General features: G+C 41.9%; 1 protein-coding gene across 21 annotated transcripts in view; it reads left to right on the plus strand.

The window, feature by feature from the left end:
• Window positions 1-19,083, plus strand: part of PPIP5K1 (diphosphoinositol pentakisphosphate kinase 1) — a 42,915-nt gene that overhangs the window by 15,287 nt on the left and 8,545 nt on the right. For 7 of the 21 annotated variants that reach the window (XM_027067100.2, XM_027067099.2, XM_027067103.2 and 4 more), the window contains 10 exons: window positions 207-321; window positions 485-592; window positions 1,234-1,350; window positions 1,505-1,669; window positions 3,506-3,655; window positions 4,279-4,369; window positions 7,194-7,319; window positions 8,030-8,092; window positions 11,549-11,731; window positions 13,227-13,364. In XM_027067100.2, the coding sequence (XP_026922901.1) occupies window positions 207-321; window positions 485-592; window positions 1,234-1,350; window positions 1,505-1,669; window positions 3,506-3,655; window positions 4,279-4,369; window positions 7,194-7,319; window positions 8,030-8,092; window positions 11,549-11,731; window positions 13,227-13,364 (1,256 nt within the window). The remainder of the gene's footprint in view (window positions 1-206; window positions 322-484; window positions 593-1,233; window positions 1,351-1,504; window positions 1,670-3,505; window positions 3,656-4,278; window positions 4,370-7,193; window positions 7,320-8,029; window positions 8,093-11,548; window positions 11,732-13,226; window positions 13,365-19,083) is intronic. The other 14 variants (XM_027067112.2, XM_027067113.2, XM_053224096.1 and 11 more) reach the window with 10 other exon arrangements.

Here is a 19,083-nt window from a genome sequence, read left to right on the forward strand (position 1 = left end):
AGGGAGGGCTGGGAGGGGTGCTGGATGGAGGGAGGGGCATATCAGGGAGCCCTGGGGGGAATCCAGGCTGGTACAGCTTGGGGAACCAAGAATAGAAGGGATCCTGGGATAGAAAGGAAAGCAGTCTTTGAGTTGGGAGGAAAGAGTTTGTGGAAGGGTGGGAAGAAAATTATCTGACAGTGTGAATGACTTAGCTCTTATCTTAGGTACTCTCGAGGGGTGCTCTCCCCAGGTCGCCATGTTCGAACACGTCTCTATTTCACCAGTGAAAGCCATGTCCATTCCCTACTCAGTGTATTCCGTTATGGGGGACTTCTTGATGTAAGGATCCTCCTTCCTTCAACGTATGAACATTTATTCCAAGCATTCTTTTACTCTCCTCTTCCTGCTTTTTATTACAAGCCTTCTGTATTCTCTGTCTCCCTGCCCCTTCCATGACTTCCTGGTCCTTGGTCATTGACTTTCATCTTCTTTTGTTCGGTAGGAGACCCAGGATGCACAATGGCAGCGAGCTTTGGCTTATCTTAGTGCCATTTCAGAGCTCAACTATATGACCCAGATTGTCATCATGCTTTATGAGGACAACACACGGGTGAGGAGCATTACCCAACGGGGGGGGGGGGGAGGGTAAGGAGGGTGCCCCTTCTTTCTCCTCCTTCTCATCTTATAAACTTTCATATCCTTATAATTTGTAGAATTCAGCTAGGTGTGACACCCAAGGACAGCATGTCACAGAGCATCCAGGAGATTCCTACTGGAACAAAAAAAGTGTTTTGGGATGGTGTTGAGCCAGAGAGATATCAGACAACATAGCTCTGCATTAGGGAGGGTATAGAATTTGGGATGATGTTATAATGAGTCTTTTTCACTCAAACATTATTATACGTTTTTCATCTGGCTTCACAAAGGTATCTTTAACTGTGCTGCTGTATGTACTGTAGCAAAACTGAATTACTGTGAGAGATGGATGGAAAGAGTTGTAGAACTGGAGGCTAGAAAGTTGTGTGGGGTGGTGGATCACAAATGGTAGAAGTGAGGTAATGAGGAACCTTTAACACTAGACTATAGTTAAGGGGAAGCTTACAATAGATCAGCCCCAAAGTGGAGTAAGATACTGGAACCTCATCCCTGGGAGGATATATCCTCTTGAGTTCTTCTCTGTTGTCCCTGCCTGGTCTTCCACCACCATATTCAGCTTTTCCAACTGCCCCTTCATCTGTTGATGCCCCATAGGATCCCTTATCAGAGGAGCGGTTCCATGTGGAGCTACACTTCAGCCCTGGAGTGAAAGGTGTTGAGGAAGAAGGCAACGCCCCAACTGGCTATGGATTCCGTCCAGCTTCTTCTGAGGTGGGTTGGAGTGCTGGGGTTTTAGATTAGAGGATTTAGGAACCAAGTGGTGGGAAACTTGAAAACATTACAGGGAGGTAAGAGGGTTGGGGGTCTAGGATTAGGAGGCTGGAGGCCATTAACTCCTCTTGAATCTGTGCTTGTTGTTGGGTAGAATGAAGAGATGAAAGCAGACCAAGGCAGCATGGAGAACCTGTGCCCAGGGAAGGCATCGGATGAGCCAGACCGGGCATTGCAGACTTCACCTCAGCCCCCTGAGGGCCCTGGCCTCCCAAGGAGATCACCCCTCATTCGTAACCGAAAAGCCGGCTCCATGGAGGTAATAGGAGGGGCTTGGGAGAAAGAAGTGGTGGAATTGCTCATAGGACAATATCCATGAATCCTCTGAATCCCCTTGGGGGGATTCTTGGCACCTTAAGCAGAGTCCTTCTGCCCCTGATGGATATGTTTTATTTAATCTCCGTTTCATAGCTGGTCTCCCAATAAAGCTCCTTTAAGTTGGTTGCTACCTCTGAGATTAAGGAGATATCAGTGAGAGGTGCCGAGAGATAGGATTTTAAGAGATGATAATGAGGAGGAGGCCTTTGGATGAATTTGAAAAGGCTGTTCTTTAAAAGGAAATATAGTAGAAACAACATGAACTCTGGGCTAAACTCCCAGGCTGATATTTAGAAGCTGTGTGACCTTGGACAGGTAACTTCTCCAAGCCTCAAGTTTTTTTTGTCTATGAAACACAAGCAATATCCACCATATAGATGCTCAGTAAACAGTAGCTATAATAATAACAATTGATATTAAAGGCCAGGCTGTCTCCATCTCTTTGTTCCCTTGGGTTAAAAACTATAGCTCAAACAGGAGCAATTATATAGCGCTCTAATTTCATTCCTTTAGAGTTATCGGTATTCATTCCAGAAAGGAAATAAAGTATGAAGGTCTCTCTGTCTTACCCTCTGTTCTGATGAGGAGATATACGGACCTGGGCCTGTGTCTGCCTCTAGGCCTGGTTCCAATTCTCTAGCCTAGAGGAAGGAACTGTTGTAAATGTTACGTTGTATCCAGCTAACTGTGCTGGAGTTTTTGTTCCTGGTTTTTTCCTGCAGAGTCTTTTCCTCTTGGGCCCAATGACACTCTTTTTGACCCCATGATTTATCCCTGTCTCAGTGACTCTGACTGTCTGATTTGGGTCCTGCTTTGACAGACAAATCTGTTCACCTGGCTTTGTACCAGCTCTCTGTCTTAAAGGAACTGATCTTTCATTTTAGGACTAGCTCAGAAGAATTTGCAACTAGCTTACATAGGTTCAGCCAGAGGTTTACAGTTCAGATTTTGGAGAAAGTTGAAAAGATAAACTGCACTCTGTTTGGGGCTCATTTTTTCTTCCTGATTATTTTAAGATAGATTTGATGTTGTGACTACTCAGAGCTTCTTTAAGTGTGGTATGCATCATTTTCCCTTTGATGTATAAGTTAACTTAGTATCCATAATATACTAGTACCCTGCAGACTCATGTGACTAGATCACATAGACAGAATGATGTATAATCTTCCATCAATAAAATGCTTTTCCACATCTGAATGTCTTCCCCATTCACATCGTCTGCCAGTCTCTCTGGCACTGTTGTGCTTAACCCCCACTTTTCTGGTTTAGGCAGTCAAGAGACATGGGCAAAGCAGAGCCCTCTGTGTATCATCTCTCAGACTTGAGGAGTTGGCTTTTTTCTTTCAGGACTATAGGGAAGCTTCCTGTTGTAACCACATTCCTTCCTTTTAGTTCCTAGTGTTACTTATACCATGGCTTATCCAGGATGATGGTAGCCCAAGATATGTTCCTCAGTTTTGCAAGAAAATCGTCTCTTTACTCCTTGGTCACACAGCCTTTTAATATTAATATTTCCTCTCCTTATTCTATAGGTATAGGCATTGGTAGTTTTATCCTTATTGACTACAACCCTTCCCCCATCCCTTCTTCTGCTCTTGTCATCTCATATTTTTGGACAGTTTTAGAATATAGATCTGTGACCTTCATAGCATCTGTGCCCTAGGTAATGATCCTCTCCAGGTCTATGCTCACTGGGGCTAGCTCTGCCTCACTGGGGCTTTTGGGAGCCTGGGAGTTAAAGGAGCCGTGACCGGCTTTCCACCCGGTCTGATTGCAGGTCATGAATATGCAGTGCACGGGGAACCTGGACCTGATCCCCTTGCGGGGACGGCGCCGCAGGAGGTCAGGAGACCTCCCCCGGCCTTCCCCAGCCATCAGCCTACAGCCCCGGGCTGTGTCCACCACTCACCTGGCATCCTGCACACAGGTGTCCCTCCCTACTTCATCTTCCTTTCCTGCCTCTATCTTTGCCTTTTGGGACCTAGGGACTCAGAACATTATCTGGGGGTTGGAGGGTGTGTATGTTGGGGTTTGTGTGATTAGGCCCTCGTAGCCTTTTTAGAAATCTGTTTCACATCTCCAGACATGGAGGGGAGGGCCTCTTGGTTCAGATAAGAAACTGAGTGTGGTTGCCATAACCACAGTTGTCCCACGGAAAGAAGAGAGGGTAGCCAGAGTTTACTTCTTATTGTTACTCAGCTATTGTGATTGGCTTTCTGAGTCCCATGGAGGGATAGATAAGATTAAGGAATACTGCTCTGCTGAGAACTGAAAATAGTTGAATAATGATTTCTCAGATTTGGGATAGAAGGGCAATGGGGACAGGCATCTTGGAAATACAAGTGCCTTCTGGTATGGGATTCCCTGTACAGTTCCCTCTGCGAAGTACATTCTTCATTCCCTTTTCATTCTTCTTCCCCCATAAAAATCTTTTGATTCTTCCAGACTTTCTGACATTGCTTGGCTTTATAGGGGCAGGAATTCAGGACCAGGGTTTTAGACTCCTTGGTTGAGGTGCCAAAATGGTAATACAGAGTCCTTTTTCTCCAGGTGCTTTCTGAGACTTCATCCTCGAGGCCTGGTGGCTACCGGCTCTTTTCATCTGCACGGCCACCAACGGAGATGAAGCAGAGTGGCCTAGGTATGGTCTTCCAGCATCTCACCTGTTGTTGTTGGGGAGGTGTGTCTGTCTGTTCCTCAGGGTTTTATTGTGGGAAACCTTAGTCATGGGTGTTGGGGTCATTTCAGTCTGTGGAATTGTCGGTGGGGCTAGGGAGGATGAATTGGGAGAAGCCATGTTTAGGTGTGAACTTTGAACCCAGATGATTGTTTCCATTCCAGGAAGGTGTTTGTCTTTTGTTTTTTTTATACCAACTCCCATTTCTCTGGCTGAAGGACTTTTTTCTGGCTTCCCCTCTCATTCCTTATCTGTCCTCCCAGTCTAGCCCCAACCTTAAGGGGCCATGGAGACTCTGATACTTCAGAGTTACCAGAGACAAAACTATAAATAGATGTACTTGTGACCTCCTCATAAGTGTCATATTCCTCATTTGGACAACTTGTGCCATGTCTTCCTCTGAGACCTATGTTTATTGTATCCCTGCTCAGGCCCCTCCTACCTCCATGGCTCTTTCATCCTCTCCTAATCCTGTAATTTTTTTTCCTTCCTTCCTGAAAATTGAGGGACAAATCTGAGACTGGTGTAGTGGCAGAGGCTTCTCTCAGGACTTTGAGGGAATGTCTCTTGATTTTTTTGATTCCTGGAGAGGGGTGGAGAACATCATTCAACCTTTCCTAAGAACACAGACTGCAGGAAGGACCAAGCCTCAGAGGGTATTGTATTCTTTGGGAGCGGGGAGTGGTCCTTGGGAGGGGCTATCTTTGAATACAGTGTCTTGTGAGCCAGTAAGTAAACTGGCAGTTAGAGACAATTGTGTGGCGTCTGGACTTGGTTCTCGGGCTCTTTCTATCTTGTCCTATTATTCACTCCATTTAGCTCCTTTCATTTTTCTGTTAATTTTGTCCTTGGCAATATCTTGGCCTAAACATAATCAGCATTTGGACCAGCAAGGGGGAGAAAGGTTTTGGTAACTTTCCTGGCTAGTTTTATGGAAGTAGGTTGCCTTCTAGATCCCTGAGATGAGGTAGATGGTTTGGGGCCTGGGAAATAAATGGCAAATTGATGGATCTGTGACACAGACTTCTCTTCCTAGAAGTTTCAGTAACGAATAGGTTTCAAGTAGGCTGTAAATGAGGATAGGTGTGTCAGGCCCAGTTGAGTAGGAGTGCTGTCAAGAACAAGGGTGGTGGTAACCTAGACACTACCCTCTGAGATGATCCAAGGACTGGACAGGGCAAGATTGGCAGGACGGCACCAGAAAATTATTAGGGGAGGAAGTAAATATAGAACAAAGCTCGGGTGGTCTGGGATAAAGTCTGCTAGTTTCAGCTTCTGTGAAGAAAAGTAGACATATTTAACAAGCTTTATTTGAGCCCCATTCTAGAGCCTGTTTACACATGAAAAGTAGGAGAAGGTGCTGCATAGAGCAGCAATCTTGAATTCCAGGACAGAGATTATTAGCCATCTAAGCTTCTTGATTTTTATGGTAGCTTTGAAATGCTGGGACCCCTGAAACCATGACACCTTCTTTGTGGGCTCAAAGGAAGCTGACCTCCTTTCCATTCTATCCATCTCTGCTATATTAAGTTCCCAAACCAAAGCCAAGGCCTTGGCTAAGATGGATTTGGAAGGAGAGATGCAACTCCTGAAACTTAGGTGTCAATCTTGTCTCTTTCCTCCCACTCTGTCCTTGTGAGCTACAGTAGGAGAGGGGACTTTGGAGTCTCAACCCTACTCTCAATAATATCTGGAACATTGACTGGTTTATTTGCTTCAGAGATTTTTTAAGTTTTATTTACTCCTCTGGCAGTAGAGTTCCCTTTGCTTTCTTTGAACTTATGTGTGTAGGCATCTGGCTTTGAGATAGGGCTTATGAGACAATAAATGTTTGAGAGCAGAAAAACATGGCTTTTTCGTTGTTTCATGTTTATCAGGTCCTCGTTCTTAATAGGGTCCTCAGCACACAGTAGGCATGTTCTGCATGCAGTCACCTGACTCTTCATATGCCTTTAATTTGTGTCCATCTTCACTTCAGAAACAATGCTCTGTTTCTTCTTGATGAAAAAAATAATTATGTCTTTTCTAACTGAACACAACTGATCTTCAGAATCAGGAGACCTGGACTCTAGTCTAGCTTAGCTCCTAACAAACTATATGACCTTGAGTAAATGAGATCCCTTTTGACTCTCAGTTTCTTCACCTCTAACATGAAGAGATTGTACTGGATAATCTTTAAGTCCCTTCCAGCTTTAAAAATTCAGTGAGTCTCGTACTTCTTTTCTTGGGAAACGAAAAAAAGGCCCGAAGAGAGATAGAAGGAAGGGAATGTTGGATGAAAAACTTAGGAGGGATTGAAACTTACATGAACTTGAAATTTGGGCTGAGTGCTCAAAACCTAGTCTCTAGTTTCAATCAAAGTTCTTTCCTTGTAAGTCTATAAAGTATTATATTTCTCAATTCTTCAAACTCTATATCCAGGGTAAGGAGCACTGAATTAAATCTAGGGAGATCTAGAGAGATCTACCTATTCTTTTAGCATTCCTAAGAGGCACCTGGAAAACAGTCTATGCCTTTCAGTAGCTTTGAGTCCCCTAATATGACTAACATTGTATTTGTAGAGGCCTCTTATATCTAGTATATAGATCTTTGGCAGAATCCCTACCTTGCTTGCCCGGTGCGACTATGGACAATAGTGAAATCTGTTTGTGGTTATGAGAAGTGGCCACATGGTGGTGGCTCTGAGTAGCTGTATGTATGTGTCTTGATGTTGTCATGTGAAGTTATGTGTACTTCTGTGTGGTAATTGCAGCTTTGTGTGGCTACTAATGCACTCCCGGCCTTGCAGGCTCACAGTGCACAGGGCTGTTCAGCACCACAGTGCTGGGTGGCTCCTCCAGCGCTCCGAATCTTCAGGACTACGCCCGCAGCCATGGCAAAAAGCTACCACCTGCCAGTCTCAAGCACCGAGATGGTATGTGGGTGGGTTTGGGGGGCAACTCTTTTTTTCACTTGTCCCCCAGCGCAGACACAGCTCAAGAACTATTCATACTTAAAGTGGCACTGACTCTGGCCTTATAACAAGTTTTCTTCATCAATTATAGAGGGGAGAAGGAACCAAGACCCCATGCACCCCTCCATTTGCATTCCCTCTCACCATACAAATACTACTTATTTATGCTTATCCCTTCATAATCTCCCACATACAGCCCTGCTACATCAATTTATTTCACCTTTATATTCTTTCCTGGATTCTGGCCTATAGGAGCAAGGACCAAGGAGGATGATCCGTGGTCAGGAAGGATGCAGTGGAATCTTAATTAAAATCTAGGAAATCAGGGATGGGGAAGTTGCTCAGTCAAGGCAGGAAAGATGATATGGAAAGAGATTGGGGGAAGGGAGGAAAGTTTTTACACAGATTTTATTTCCAAATGACCAGAAAGAGAATGTTGTGGTGAAATTAGGGTTGTTTGTGGGGTCGTACTGTGGTAGAAATGACACACAGATTCCTACAAGGAGATTATACCAAAGGAGAAGATCAAAAGTAGTAGTCAGGAATCTAGGGGGTGGGGTGGGAACAGATCATATACTAACTGTAAAGAACAGAGTATATTGTGGGCAAATTCCAGAGCAGAGGGTGGGGGCAGGGGTGGGTATAATCCCCATGATGTCTTTTCTCCCCAGAGCTCTTGTTTGTCCCGGCCGTAAAACGATTTTCTGTGTCGTTTGCAAAGCATCCGACTAACGGTACGTTTGCTTCTGACTCAATGTCATTCCCCCTCATCATGTCACCTCCAGACACTTAACCTCTGAGTTCTGACACTGACTCTGCCTCTGTCTTCCACTGTGTTGACAACCTGGTGTCTCTGAACCACCCACCAGTGTCCCTCTTGGGACATACTCCTTGTTGTGACAAACTTTACTCTTGGCTGCAGCCTGGCTGCTCTATCTGTGTGGCAACTCAGGGATTTACATCCATGGTCACCATCATCACTGTTCTGTCACTTTTTTCAGCATCATCACCAAAACATTAAACCTCTCCCTTTCCCATCACATGACTGCTGGGCTTTGTACAAACATGACAATGGTTCTCCTTCTTAGGAAGAGAATAGTATTCCCTGTATTATCCCCATCTCTTTTTTTCCCCCCTACTCCTCAGCTTATAAGTTTGGTCTTCCTGTTTTTTTCTCCAACTCTTTGTTGGAGTGAATGACTAATTTGTTTCTCTTTTGGAGCAATGTTGCTGCAGTTCCCAGCTCTCAAGCATACCCATAAGGTCTTGAGTTTACAGTTTTCCATCACCATATTCCTATTTCCTATCATTGTGTGTACTTTATGTGGCTCTTGTGCTCCTGACATTTGCTTTATGTTACTACTAACCTAGGGCGTTGGCCTAGAAAACAGGAGCCCAGACCGATTTGGGATAAAGAGAGAAAGAAAGGAGTAGGAGGTAGTAGGTAAAGGAAAAGGGATTGTACCTTGGGTTATATAACACGAGTTACTACACAGTTTCCCTTTAGCCCCAGCCTAAGACACTGCTATCTCAGATAAGCTTGAAGTGAAGGTTGAGATGTCACCTGGGAATTCTGGGGGACTTAGGAAGGAATAATACTTCAAGAATATTGAAGAACTGGTCTGGTCATACTAAGGTGGGAGAGTTTAGAGATCTGTGTAAACCAAAAATTGAAGAGCTGTGGTCTCTTTGTAGGGCATGGCAGGGAAACCCAGGACTTACTCCCTGTTTTATCCTTCATATTCCTCGTTTCTCTCTGCCTTGTACCTTGTTTTCAAGGTAAATCCGGTTTCTTTATATATGATTTTCTTCTGTCCGAGAACTAAGACTCTGCAAAGGAGGCAAAATTAGCCTGGCTTCCTGGCTGGAAAAACCTCCATAGCCAGTCGCAGCTGCTAGATTTTAGCCCAGTCAGGCCATACTTCTCCACTAGGCACTGCTGAAATCTCCCTAGGTTGACTAGCCTATACTTGCTCGGTTTATAACCCCACCCCCACCCTGGCTCCCATTTGTGCCTGTGACAGGAGCTCCCCTTTTAGAGTGGCATCGCTGTGCCTTCACATTTAGCTCCAAATTCTTCTGGCCTTCATGTGTCACAGTCATCTCCAGAGTAGAACCTCATGCACCAGCCCAACCCCACAACTTGGGACTTGGACTTATGAGATGTGTTACTTAGAGTATAGAATATAGTACCAGGAAATTGGGCCCCTGAAATCAGAGCTAAATCACTGATTTAGCCTAGTTCTTAGGCTTTATGAGAAAAGATCCAAATTAATAAAACAGATCCTCAAACCTATATATCTCTAGTTCCCTGAAGCCTTCGTTAGCAGCCTCACCAGTTGAAGAAGAGAAGAATTAATTCTCCTGAAGGAAGAGCAGAAGAAAGACCTGGACAATTCAGATATGGTGCAGGAGAGAAAATTCAGGATCTCCTTTGACACCCTGCACACTTCCTCAGAGACCTTCTGGCCCTCTTCTTGTACTTGAGTTTGGAGGCTAAAGTGCCTCAGATACCAGAATCTGGGATCTACCTGTTGGAGAAATTTGGAGCTGTTACATCTCTTGCTGAAGATTATCTAGATTTAAGTTGTCCCTCTGGACAACATGAGGGCTCTACCCCATGGTCAAATCTTGCATCACTGACCCAGCAATTACAGAGTGGATGCTCTGTCTACAATTGTTTATGCAGATTAGTCACAACAATATGCCAACCTACTGTCCCATCATCACCATTTCCTTGCCATGAGGTCTGTCTTTGAAATAGCAGCTGGAAAACCTGACCTAGCTTTGGCAAGGAGGCAAGGCAGTATCTCACTTTAGCAGGAGAACATCTGTCAGCCTATCCCTGCCTCTGTTCCTGATATGCTTCTGTCACATCCTCTGACTACGTTGAGTATACAAGTATGGCCCATTACTAAACTGCATGCTGAACTCACTAAAGTAAACTAATATAGTGGGAAAGAGACTAGTTTACCCTTATCCAGAACGTTAGAGTGTACCCATTGGATTTACCAAGCCCATTTCTTGTAGGATACACTTAGTGCCTGGATAGAGCTGAAACCTCTCCCGACATCCATAATAATGTCTCTGGAAACCATAGTCTCATAAGATCACTCTGTGGAGCCACTTCTGGTCTGGGAGTTCTTTAGCTACCCTAACATAACTTGTCTATACCATCAGGTCTTAAGACAGCATACCTTTCTCCTAGGATCCTTTCCTTATTGCTCCTCCTATGCCCCTTTCCACATGCCTTTCACTGCCTTCAACCTTTTGCATTTGAATTGCGTATATCTACAAAGTTTGCCACGCAGCTAAAATTGTAAGTGTTTCAGGATTGAAGCTTTTCCACTCACCAGCTGACCAAAGTTAGACAGCAGTGGGAAGAAAATATAAAATTATCTAACTTTTTTTTGGCTTATGTAATAGATACAGTGTCTCCTGAATCCTGAGATTTATGCAATTATTTCTTAAATATCTGCATATTTGGGTAAGAGTAAAGGCTGATTAGTCAATATCATCATTTTCACTTACGGATTCCGTTTTTTACATACTCTGTTTAAAAGGACCTCTATACCTGGTGTTCTGCCAATCTCCTTAGCCACCTATCTAATACCTTCCCTGTTTGTGGCTATTTTAGAGTCTTGTCCAGAGGCCTGGCCTGAGCCTTTTTAGCTTCAAACTCTATCTTGATTCCCTCTACCATTTTTGATACTCTTCTCTAAGTGACTTTGAATCTTTGCATCTCTATCAACTTTATAAATACATTTGTCTGTGAAGCAGGCCCTAAGTAAGGATGTTCAGGGATCATCTGTTCAGGGATGACCAGGGACACTGGAGCTCTAATCAAGACTTCCAGCCACAAAACTGCCAGCTTACCCCCATCTAGAATGATGTGACTGCTTTCTGTAAGCACTGACTTAATTTATCCTCAGTGAGAGAGGGGAGGACCTTGCTGTATGATGAGGTTTCACTAGCCCCTTCTTTTAGATTCCATGTGATGCCGACTCTTCTTCCCTGCAAGAGATACCCAGTGGTTCTGACCATCTCTCCTTCTCTCTTAGCTCACCTTGGAGTTGAGTGGTCCCACTTCCTAGTAATGCTTGTGCCATTCAGTGCCCCCCTCATTGTCTCTCCCTCTTCTCTTTCTTTATCTTTGTGCTTCCTGCCGTGGTCCCCCCCATCCCCTCCAGAGCTGCTGGATGACCAGCACCCTGTGGTCCGGTTGCTGCGCAGTTTTTCCTCTGACTGTCCAGGGGGCCGGCCAGTCTCCTTGGATGCCACGCTGGCGCATCACCTGCACCAGTGCTCCTACCACCTGCGCCTCTTCCGGAACTGGCTGCGCTCAGGCCAGGATGACCCCGAGTGCCTCTACGGTACCCCCTGCCACCAAGCTGGCTGCTGCCATTACCCTGGCTGGGACTGACTGCTTTGCTTATTGCACTCTGGCAGGAGAGTCCACCTATTCCTTTCTCCTGTTTACCCTAAGGTTATGTGACTTGCATTTAGTTGCTTGGATGGGATTGGGGCCAGACTGCCTGGTAGCTGTAGCATTGGCTGCTCATCCCCTTCCTGTTCTCCTTTCTCACTGCCTCCTAATGTTACCCATTCCCAACTCTATTCAGTATAGGAATAGTCTCTTGCCCTGGAATCTGCTCTTGTGTCTATAACCCTCAGCTACCACCATCTTCAAATCTAAATATTTTTCTAGCCCCTCTGAGGAGCTAAAGACTATATACTTCTATGCTCCTGCCACTAGAGTACAGGGGAAAATTGAGGCACAAATGTCTTAATCGAATCTTTGAAGCACACAAGGGCCAGAGCTTAGAAGATGGTCAGGTGTAATCTTTTTGAGTTATAGATTTTATTCATTAGGGAACAAGAGGCTATGTCTTACATAGGTATTGTTGTTGTGCCTACTCTTAGTTTCTTTAAGGAATTGTAAAGAGACATAGGAAAGATTGGGGGCTGAAAAAAGTACTTGGGATGTGTGTTCTTGATCCTCTAATGGGGACTTTTTTTTTTTTTTTCATCAAGAGGCCCTGGGATTAAGGTTCCAAATTTAGGTTTACACTTCACCCAACCCAGACTGGGGAACTTACCTTGGAATTGTTGGGTTCAGCACAGAGAATCAGTATTTATTCTTTTTCCTAGGGGTTTGCCTCATTTTCCTGATGGACTAGAGAAATTCTAGCAAGTCTTCTGGGGCTTTCCAGTGAGAGCAGAAGGGAGAAGCTTTGATGTGATGGAAATGACCAAGAAAGAACTTCCATCCCCCAGCCTGTTCATGCATGTGGTTTTCCTGGGCTGAGCTTCATGTGTATTGCATGCACTCCAGCTTGCTTCCAGACTAGCTTTCAGCTAGTCTTTCTACCCATATCCTAAATCTGCATGAACCCCTCCTCAGATTCCATGCCCTCCTCTTTAATCCAGTTCTCTTTATATGATCCCTGAAACCTGCTATTTCTTCCCAGCTCCATGACCTCCCTACCTCATTTAGACCTACAATTTCACCATTACCGCTGGACTTTTGTTTTATTCCCCTAGAAAGAGCAGGAGCAATGTAGGTACTTACCCTATTGGAATTCTGTTGATTTTTCCATGGGTCATTGCAGGCTCTCCATAGGTAGGATCAGAGATGATTCGATTCACTTGGAGGTCTTAGCAGGTAGACTTTTTAGGAAATCTGGAAGTGAGAAACAGACTCCTTTATGGGCTCTAAAGAGTTCCCACTCTTGAGAATCTTGGATACCCTATCTCCAAAAGCCACGGACTCTCCTGATGGCTCTCAGGGACTCTCCATGCTTCCTTGGACAATTGGGGTATATCTGGCAGGAATAACATTGACTTTGCCCATCTCTTTTCTAACAGGATTTGAAGGGTGTTCCATGGTGCCTACCATATACCCTCTGGAAACACTGCATAATGCCCTTTCCCTGCGTCAAGTGAGTGAATTCCTGAGTAGCGTCTGCCAGCGCCACACTGATGCCCAAGCACAGGCATCTGCAGGTATGGAGAATACTCTTATCTTGTACGTCTGTCTCTGTCTCTGCCCCCTGTGCTTCCTAGAACATGAATAATAAATTAAAAATATAGGCACTCTAAAAAGACACAAAAGTAGACTTGAAAAATTGTTTAATTGCATAGGCCAATTCAACATCATAACTTCCCAAGTTAATTTATAAATTTAACATAATTCCAATAAAAATGCTGCTGTTTTTCTAAAGTCAGACAAATTGATTCTGAAGTTGTCATTGAAAAATAAGCAAGAGTAGCCAAAGAAAACCTCGAAAAGAAGAGTAGTGAAAAGTTACTAGCCCTATCAGATCTCACAACATTCTATAAAACTTCTATTATGAAAACACTGTTGTATTGTACGTGAATGGACAGAGAGACCAATCAACAGAATAGAAAATATACAAACAGATGAAGTTAGTATTTCAAAATACTGGGGAAAAGATAGACATTTTAATAAATGAAGTCGGCACAACTGAGTAGTCATTTGACAAAAATTAAAATTGAATCCATACTTCATGCTGTATATGTACTCCTGGTTCAGAAATCTAAATGTAAAAATTAATTAATAGGTTGTTCCAAGGGCTTGTCTTTTCATAGAAGCACCAAAAAATCAAGCAAAAACTATCAGAATCAGCTTTGTCAGAACTCTGGAAAATAATCAAAAGTTTGCAGCAACCAGGAAAATGGTCAATCGAGAAAGAGGCAACCTAAGAATGGGAGAAAGCTTCTCATCATTTTACTCTCCCCAACTTTGGCATCAGTCTTAAAGACGGCAGGCCATGTTCTCAGTGTGGGGCTCTGGTCCCTGGTTCCAAAGAGAGAACAGACTTTATTCTCAAAGAATTGTGTTTGTCTATTCTAATTTATCTATTCTAACTTGTCTAACCTAAAGAACTGTCACAGGGTACTTACCTTTGTTTCACTTAACTTGGACCTGAATCAGGGCAGTAAAGTAGCGGAGAGTGTTCCTTGAAAACAGTGTAAGGCATATGAATAACATGCTGCTTCCTGGGGCAAAAATTATAATTGAGGCAAACAATAAGTGTACTGAAAGCCTGGGGTAAAGACTTAGGGAGAGAATTTTTTTGGAAAATTAAAGCATTCAAAGGCACCCACATATGCTGGGGAATTTAGAAGCCATTTGCATGCCTAGGGAGGGACGCATGTGCAGAAAACACACAAGATGACCCTAAGATTTTACCTCTGGTTGAACTCTGTACTTGGCACAAGCAAGAAGTAAAGACCAAGGGGGAGTTGTAAACAGTTTTGCTAACTGTTGAAGGAATACCTCAACACAGAACCAATCTGTAAAGGCTGAGAGAACTCCCCTTCCCTCCCTTCTCCTTTCCCCCCATCTTCCCCTCCCCTTCTTTTGGTTCTTGGCATTCAAGGAAATCCTTGTCAGAACACTAGTTGTGAAACAAGCTAAAGGAACAGAGACTTCAGAGACTACATATGATAAAGAAGACCGACTTCACAAGAAGAGTTTAGAAAAATCACTAAACAGCCACAGCCTACAGCAAACAATGAAAACAAACCTTAAGGAGGGGGAATAATCTGATATTCAGAGTTAATGCATCATTCAAAATGTCCAGTTTTCAACAAAACATTATATACTATGCAAAGATACAAGACAATATGATCCATTCACAGAAGAAATTAATGGAAACAGTCCCTGAGGAAGCACTCACTAGGGCAAATATTTTAAATCAGCTATCTTAAATATGGTTAATGAGCTAAGGGAAACCATGGACAAAGAACTAAAGGACATCAGGAGAATGTCTCAGCAAATACAGAATATCATTAAAGAGATAGAAAATATAAAAAGGAACCAAGCAGAAATTCTGGGACTGAAAAGTATAACAAACGCAAAACTCACTAGAGGTTTTCTTAGAAGATATGAGCATGCAGAAGAAGGAGTCAGCAAAATAAAGATAAGTCATTTGAAAGTGTCCATTTTGAGAAGGAGAAAGAAAAAAGAATGAAAAAAATTAACAGAGCCAAAGATATTTGTGGGATACCATCAAGGATACCAACATATTCATAGTGGGAGTCCCAGAAAGAGAGAGAGGCAGAAAAAATATTTGAATAATGGCTCTGAAGACTTCTCAAATGTGATAAAGACACAAATCTATACATCCAAATAATTCAGACACCACGAAGGATAAATTCAAAGATATCCACACTTAGGGGCACCTGGGTCAATTGACCTGAGTCAGTTAAGCGCTCGACTTTGGTTCAAGTCATTATCTCATGGTTCGTGGGTTTGAGCCCTGCATTGGGCTCTGTGCTGACGGCTCAGAGTCTGGAGCCTGCTTTGGATTCTGTGCCTCTTTCTCTCTCTGCCCCTTTCCCATTCACCTCTGTCTCTCTCACTCAAAAATAAACATAAAAAAAAATCCACTGAGATACATTATAATCAAATTGTCAAAAGACACAGAACATCTTGAAAGTAGTAAGAAAAAAGCAACTTGTCACATACAAGGGATCTTTAGTAAGATTAACAACCAATTTCTCATCAGAAATCACAGAGGCCAGAAAGCAGTAGAATGACATATTTAAAGTGCTAAAAGAAAAAAAAAATGTCAACCAATAATTATTTATCTAGCAAAACTGTTCAGAAATGAAAGAGAAATTAACACCTACCTTCTGAGAAATGCTAAAAGTAGCCTTTGAGGCTGACATAAAAGGACACTAGATAGTGACTTGATACCATACCAAAATAAAGGTAACTACATTGGTAAATATAAAAGTCAGCATTACTGTGTTTTTGGTTTGTAACTTCTCTTTTTGTGTCATATATAACTTAACATAAATGAATAAAACAATCATCACAAGTCTGTATTAATGGGCATATAATAAATAAAGATATAATTTGTGACAGTAACAACATAAGGTGAGGGCTGAGCCTTATAGGAGCAGAGTTTTTGTATGTTATTGAAGCTAAATTGTCATCAATTCAAACAAGATTGTTATAAATTTAGAATGTTAATTGTAAGCTCCTCGGTGATCACTAAGAAAATATCTAGAAAATATACAGAAAAGGAAATGAGAAGGGAATCAAAATGGTACACTACATAAAATCAATTAAACTCAAAGATGATAGTAATGGAGCAAAGGAGGAAAAAAATAAAGTATAAGCTGTATAGAAACAAATAGTGAAATGGCAGAATTAAGCTCTTCCTTATCAGTAATTACTTTAAATGTAAATGAATAAAACTCTCCAGTTAAAAGGCAGAGATTAACAAAATGGGTTTTTTAGAAAGTCATTCAACTATATGCTATCTACACAAAATTCACTTTAGATCCAAAGATGCAAATAGGTTGAAAGTGAAAGGATAGAAAAAGATATCCCATGCAAATAATAACGAAATGAGAGCCAGGGTAGCTATACCAATGTCAGACAAAATGGTCTCTCAATAAAAAATTGTTATAAGAGACAGAGAAGGTCACTCTATGTTGATAAAAAGGTCAGTTCATCAAGAACACAACAAAAATTATAAACATATACTCACCAAACAACAGAGTCCCCAAATATATGAAGCAAACATTGACAGAATTGAAGGGAGAGATAGTTCTATGATAATAGTGTAATATTTCACCTTTAATAATAGATAAAACAACCAGACAGAAGATCAGTAGGGAAACAGCTTCAATAATGCTATAAACCAGCTAAACTTAACAGACATATAGAACATTCCATCACCAACAAATAGAGATTCTTCTTAAGTGCGCATGGAATATTCTACAGGATAGACCATATGCTAGGACACAAAAAAATAAATTTAAAAAAATTGAAATCATACCAAATATCCTCTCTAACCACACTGGAATGGCGCTAGAAATCATTAATAGAAAGAAAACTGGAAAATTCACAAATATGGAGAAATTAAACATTTGGTTTTTTTAATGTTTAGTTTTTACAGAGAGAGATAAAGGGTGGGGGGAGGATCAGAGAGAGGGACACACAGAATTGAAGCAGGCTCCAGGCTCTGAGCTGTCAGTACAGAGCCTGATGGGGGCTCAAACTCACAAACCTCAAGATTGTGACTGAGCCATGCAGGCACCCTGAAATTAAACATATTCTTAACCTATGTGTCAAAGAAGAAATCACAAGGGAAGTTAGAATATACTTTGAGATGAATGAAAGTGAAAATGCAGCATTCCAGAAATTATGGAATGCAGCAAAATCAGTACTAGGAGTGAAATTTATACCTGTAAACACCTACATTTGAACACAAGAAAGATGGTAAACCAAAAACCTAACTTTATACTTTAAGGAACTAAACCCAAGGCTAGTAGAAGAAAATAAATAGTGAAGATTAGAACAAAGACAAAAGAAGGAAGGAATAGAAAACAGAAAGAATCAACAAAACCAAAAGTTGGTTCTTTGAAAAAAATTAACATAATTGACAAACTTTTAACTAGACTAAGAAAAATCAAGTGTCGATGGAAATAACCAAAATCAGGAGTAAAACTGGGGACATGGCTGCTGACTTTACAGAAATAAAAAGGATTATAAGAGAGCACTATGAATAATTATATGCCAATGAGTTAGATAACCTAGATGAAATGAACAAATTCCTAGAAACACAGAAACTATAAAAACTGACCCAAGAAGAAATGGAAAATCTGAACATAACCTGTAAGAGAAAAAAAGACTGAATCAGTAGAAAAACTTTTCAAGAAAGAAAAGTCCAAGACAAGATAGCTACACTGGTGAAATCTACCAAATAGTTAATAAGAATTAACTCTAATACTTTTCACACTCTTCCAAAAAATAGAATAGGAGAAAATACTTTCTGTGAAGCCGTCATTACCTTGATACCAAAGCCAGATAAAGACACCATAAGAAAATTAAACTACAGACCAATATCCCTTATAAATAGAGAAGCAAAAATTCTCAACCAAATACTAGCAAACCAAATCCAACAGCAAGTTGGCTAAGTGAGATTTACCTCAAGAATACAAGAGTGAAAAAAAAAATGCAAGTATGATTCAACATAAGAAAATCAGTCAGTGTAATGTAATACACTACATTAAAAGAACAAAAAGAGGGGCACCTGGGTGGCTTAGTTGGTTGAGTGTTCCTCTCTTGATTTCAGCTCATGTCATGATCCCAGGGTCATGGGATTGAGCCCTGCTTTGGGCTCTGTGCTGAGCATAGAGTCTCTCTCTCTCTCTCTCTCTTTCTCATTCTGTCTCCATCCCCCCCCCCCAACTTGCCCCTCTCCCCTGCTTGCATGCACAGTCTCTCTCTCTAAAATAAAAATAAAAATATTTAAAAATTAAAAGGGGCGCCTGGGTGGCTCAGTCAGTTAAGCATCAAACTCTTGATATCTGCTCAGGTCATGATCTCACGGTCATGTGATTCAGCCCAAGTCAGGCTCCACACTGAGCAGAGCCTGCTTGGGATTCATTCTCTCTCTTTCTCTCTCTCTCTCTCTCTCTCTCTCTCTGCCCCTTCCCCATGTTGTGCATGCTTTCTCTCAAAATAAATAAATAAACTTAAAAAATTGTTCTATCATTATTTTTACAAGTTAAAAAATTAAATCTTTTAAAAATAAAAAATAAAAGAACAAAGGGAAAAACTCACAATCATCTCCATTGACATAGAAAAGCGTTTGATAAAATCCAATACCCTTTCATGAAAAAAACACTCAGCAAACTAGGAATGGAAGGAAATTTCCTCAACATGATAAAGGGCCTT

Source organism: Acinonyx jubatus, chromosome B3 (assembly GCF_027475565.1).
Source record: "Acinonyx jubatus isolate Ajub_Pintada_27869175 chromosome B3, VMU_Ajub_asm_v1.0, whole genome shotgun sequence".
Classification (NCBI taxonomy): domain Eukaryota; kingdom Metazoa; phylum Chordata; class Mammalia; order Carnivora; family Felidae; genus Acinonyx; species Acinonyx jubatus.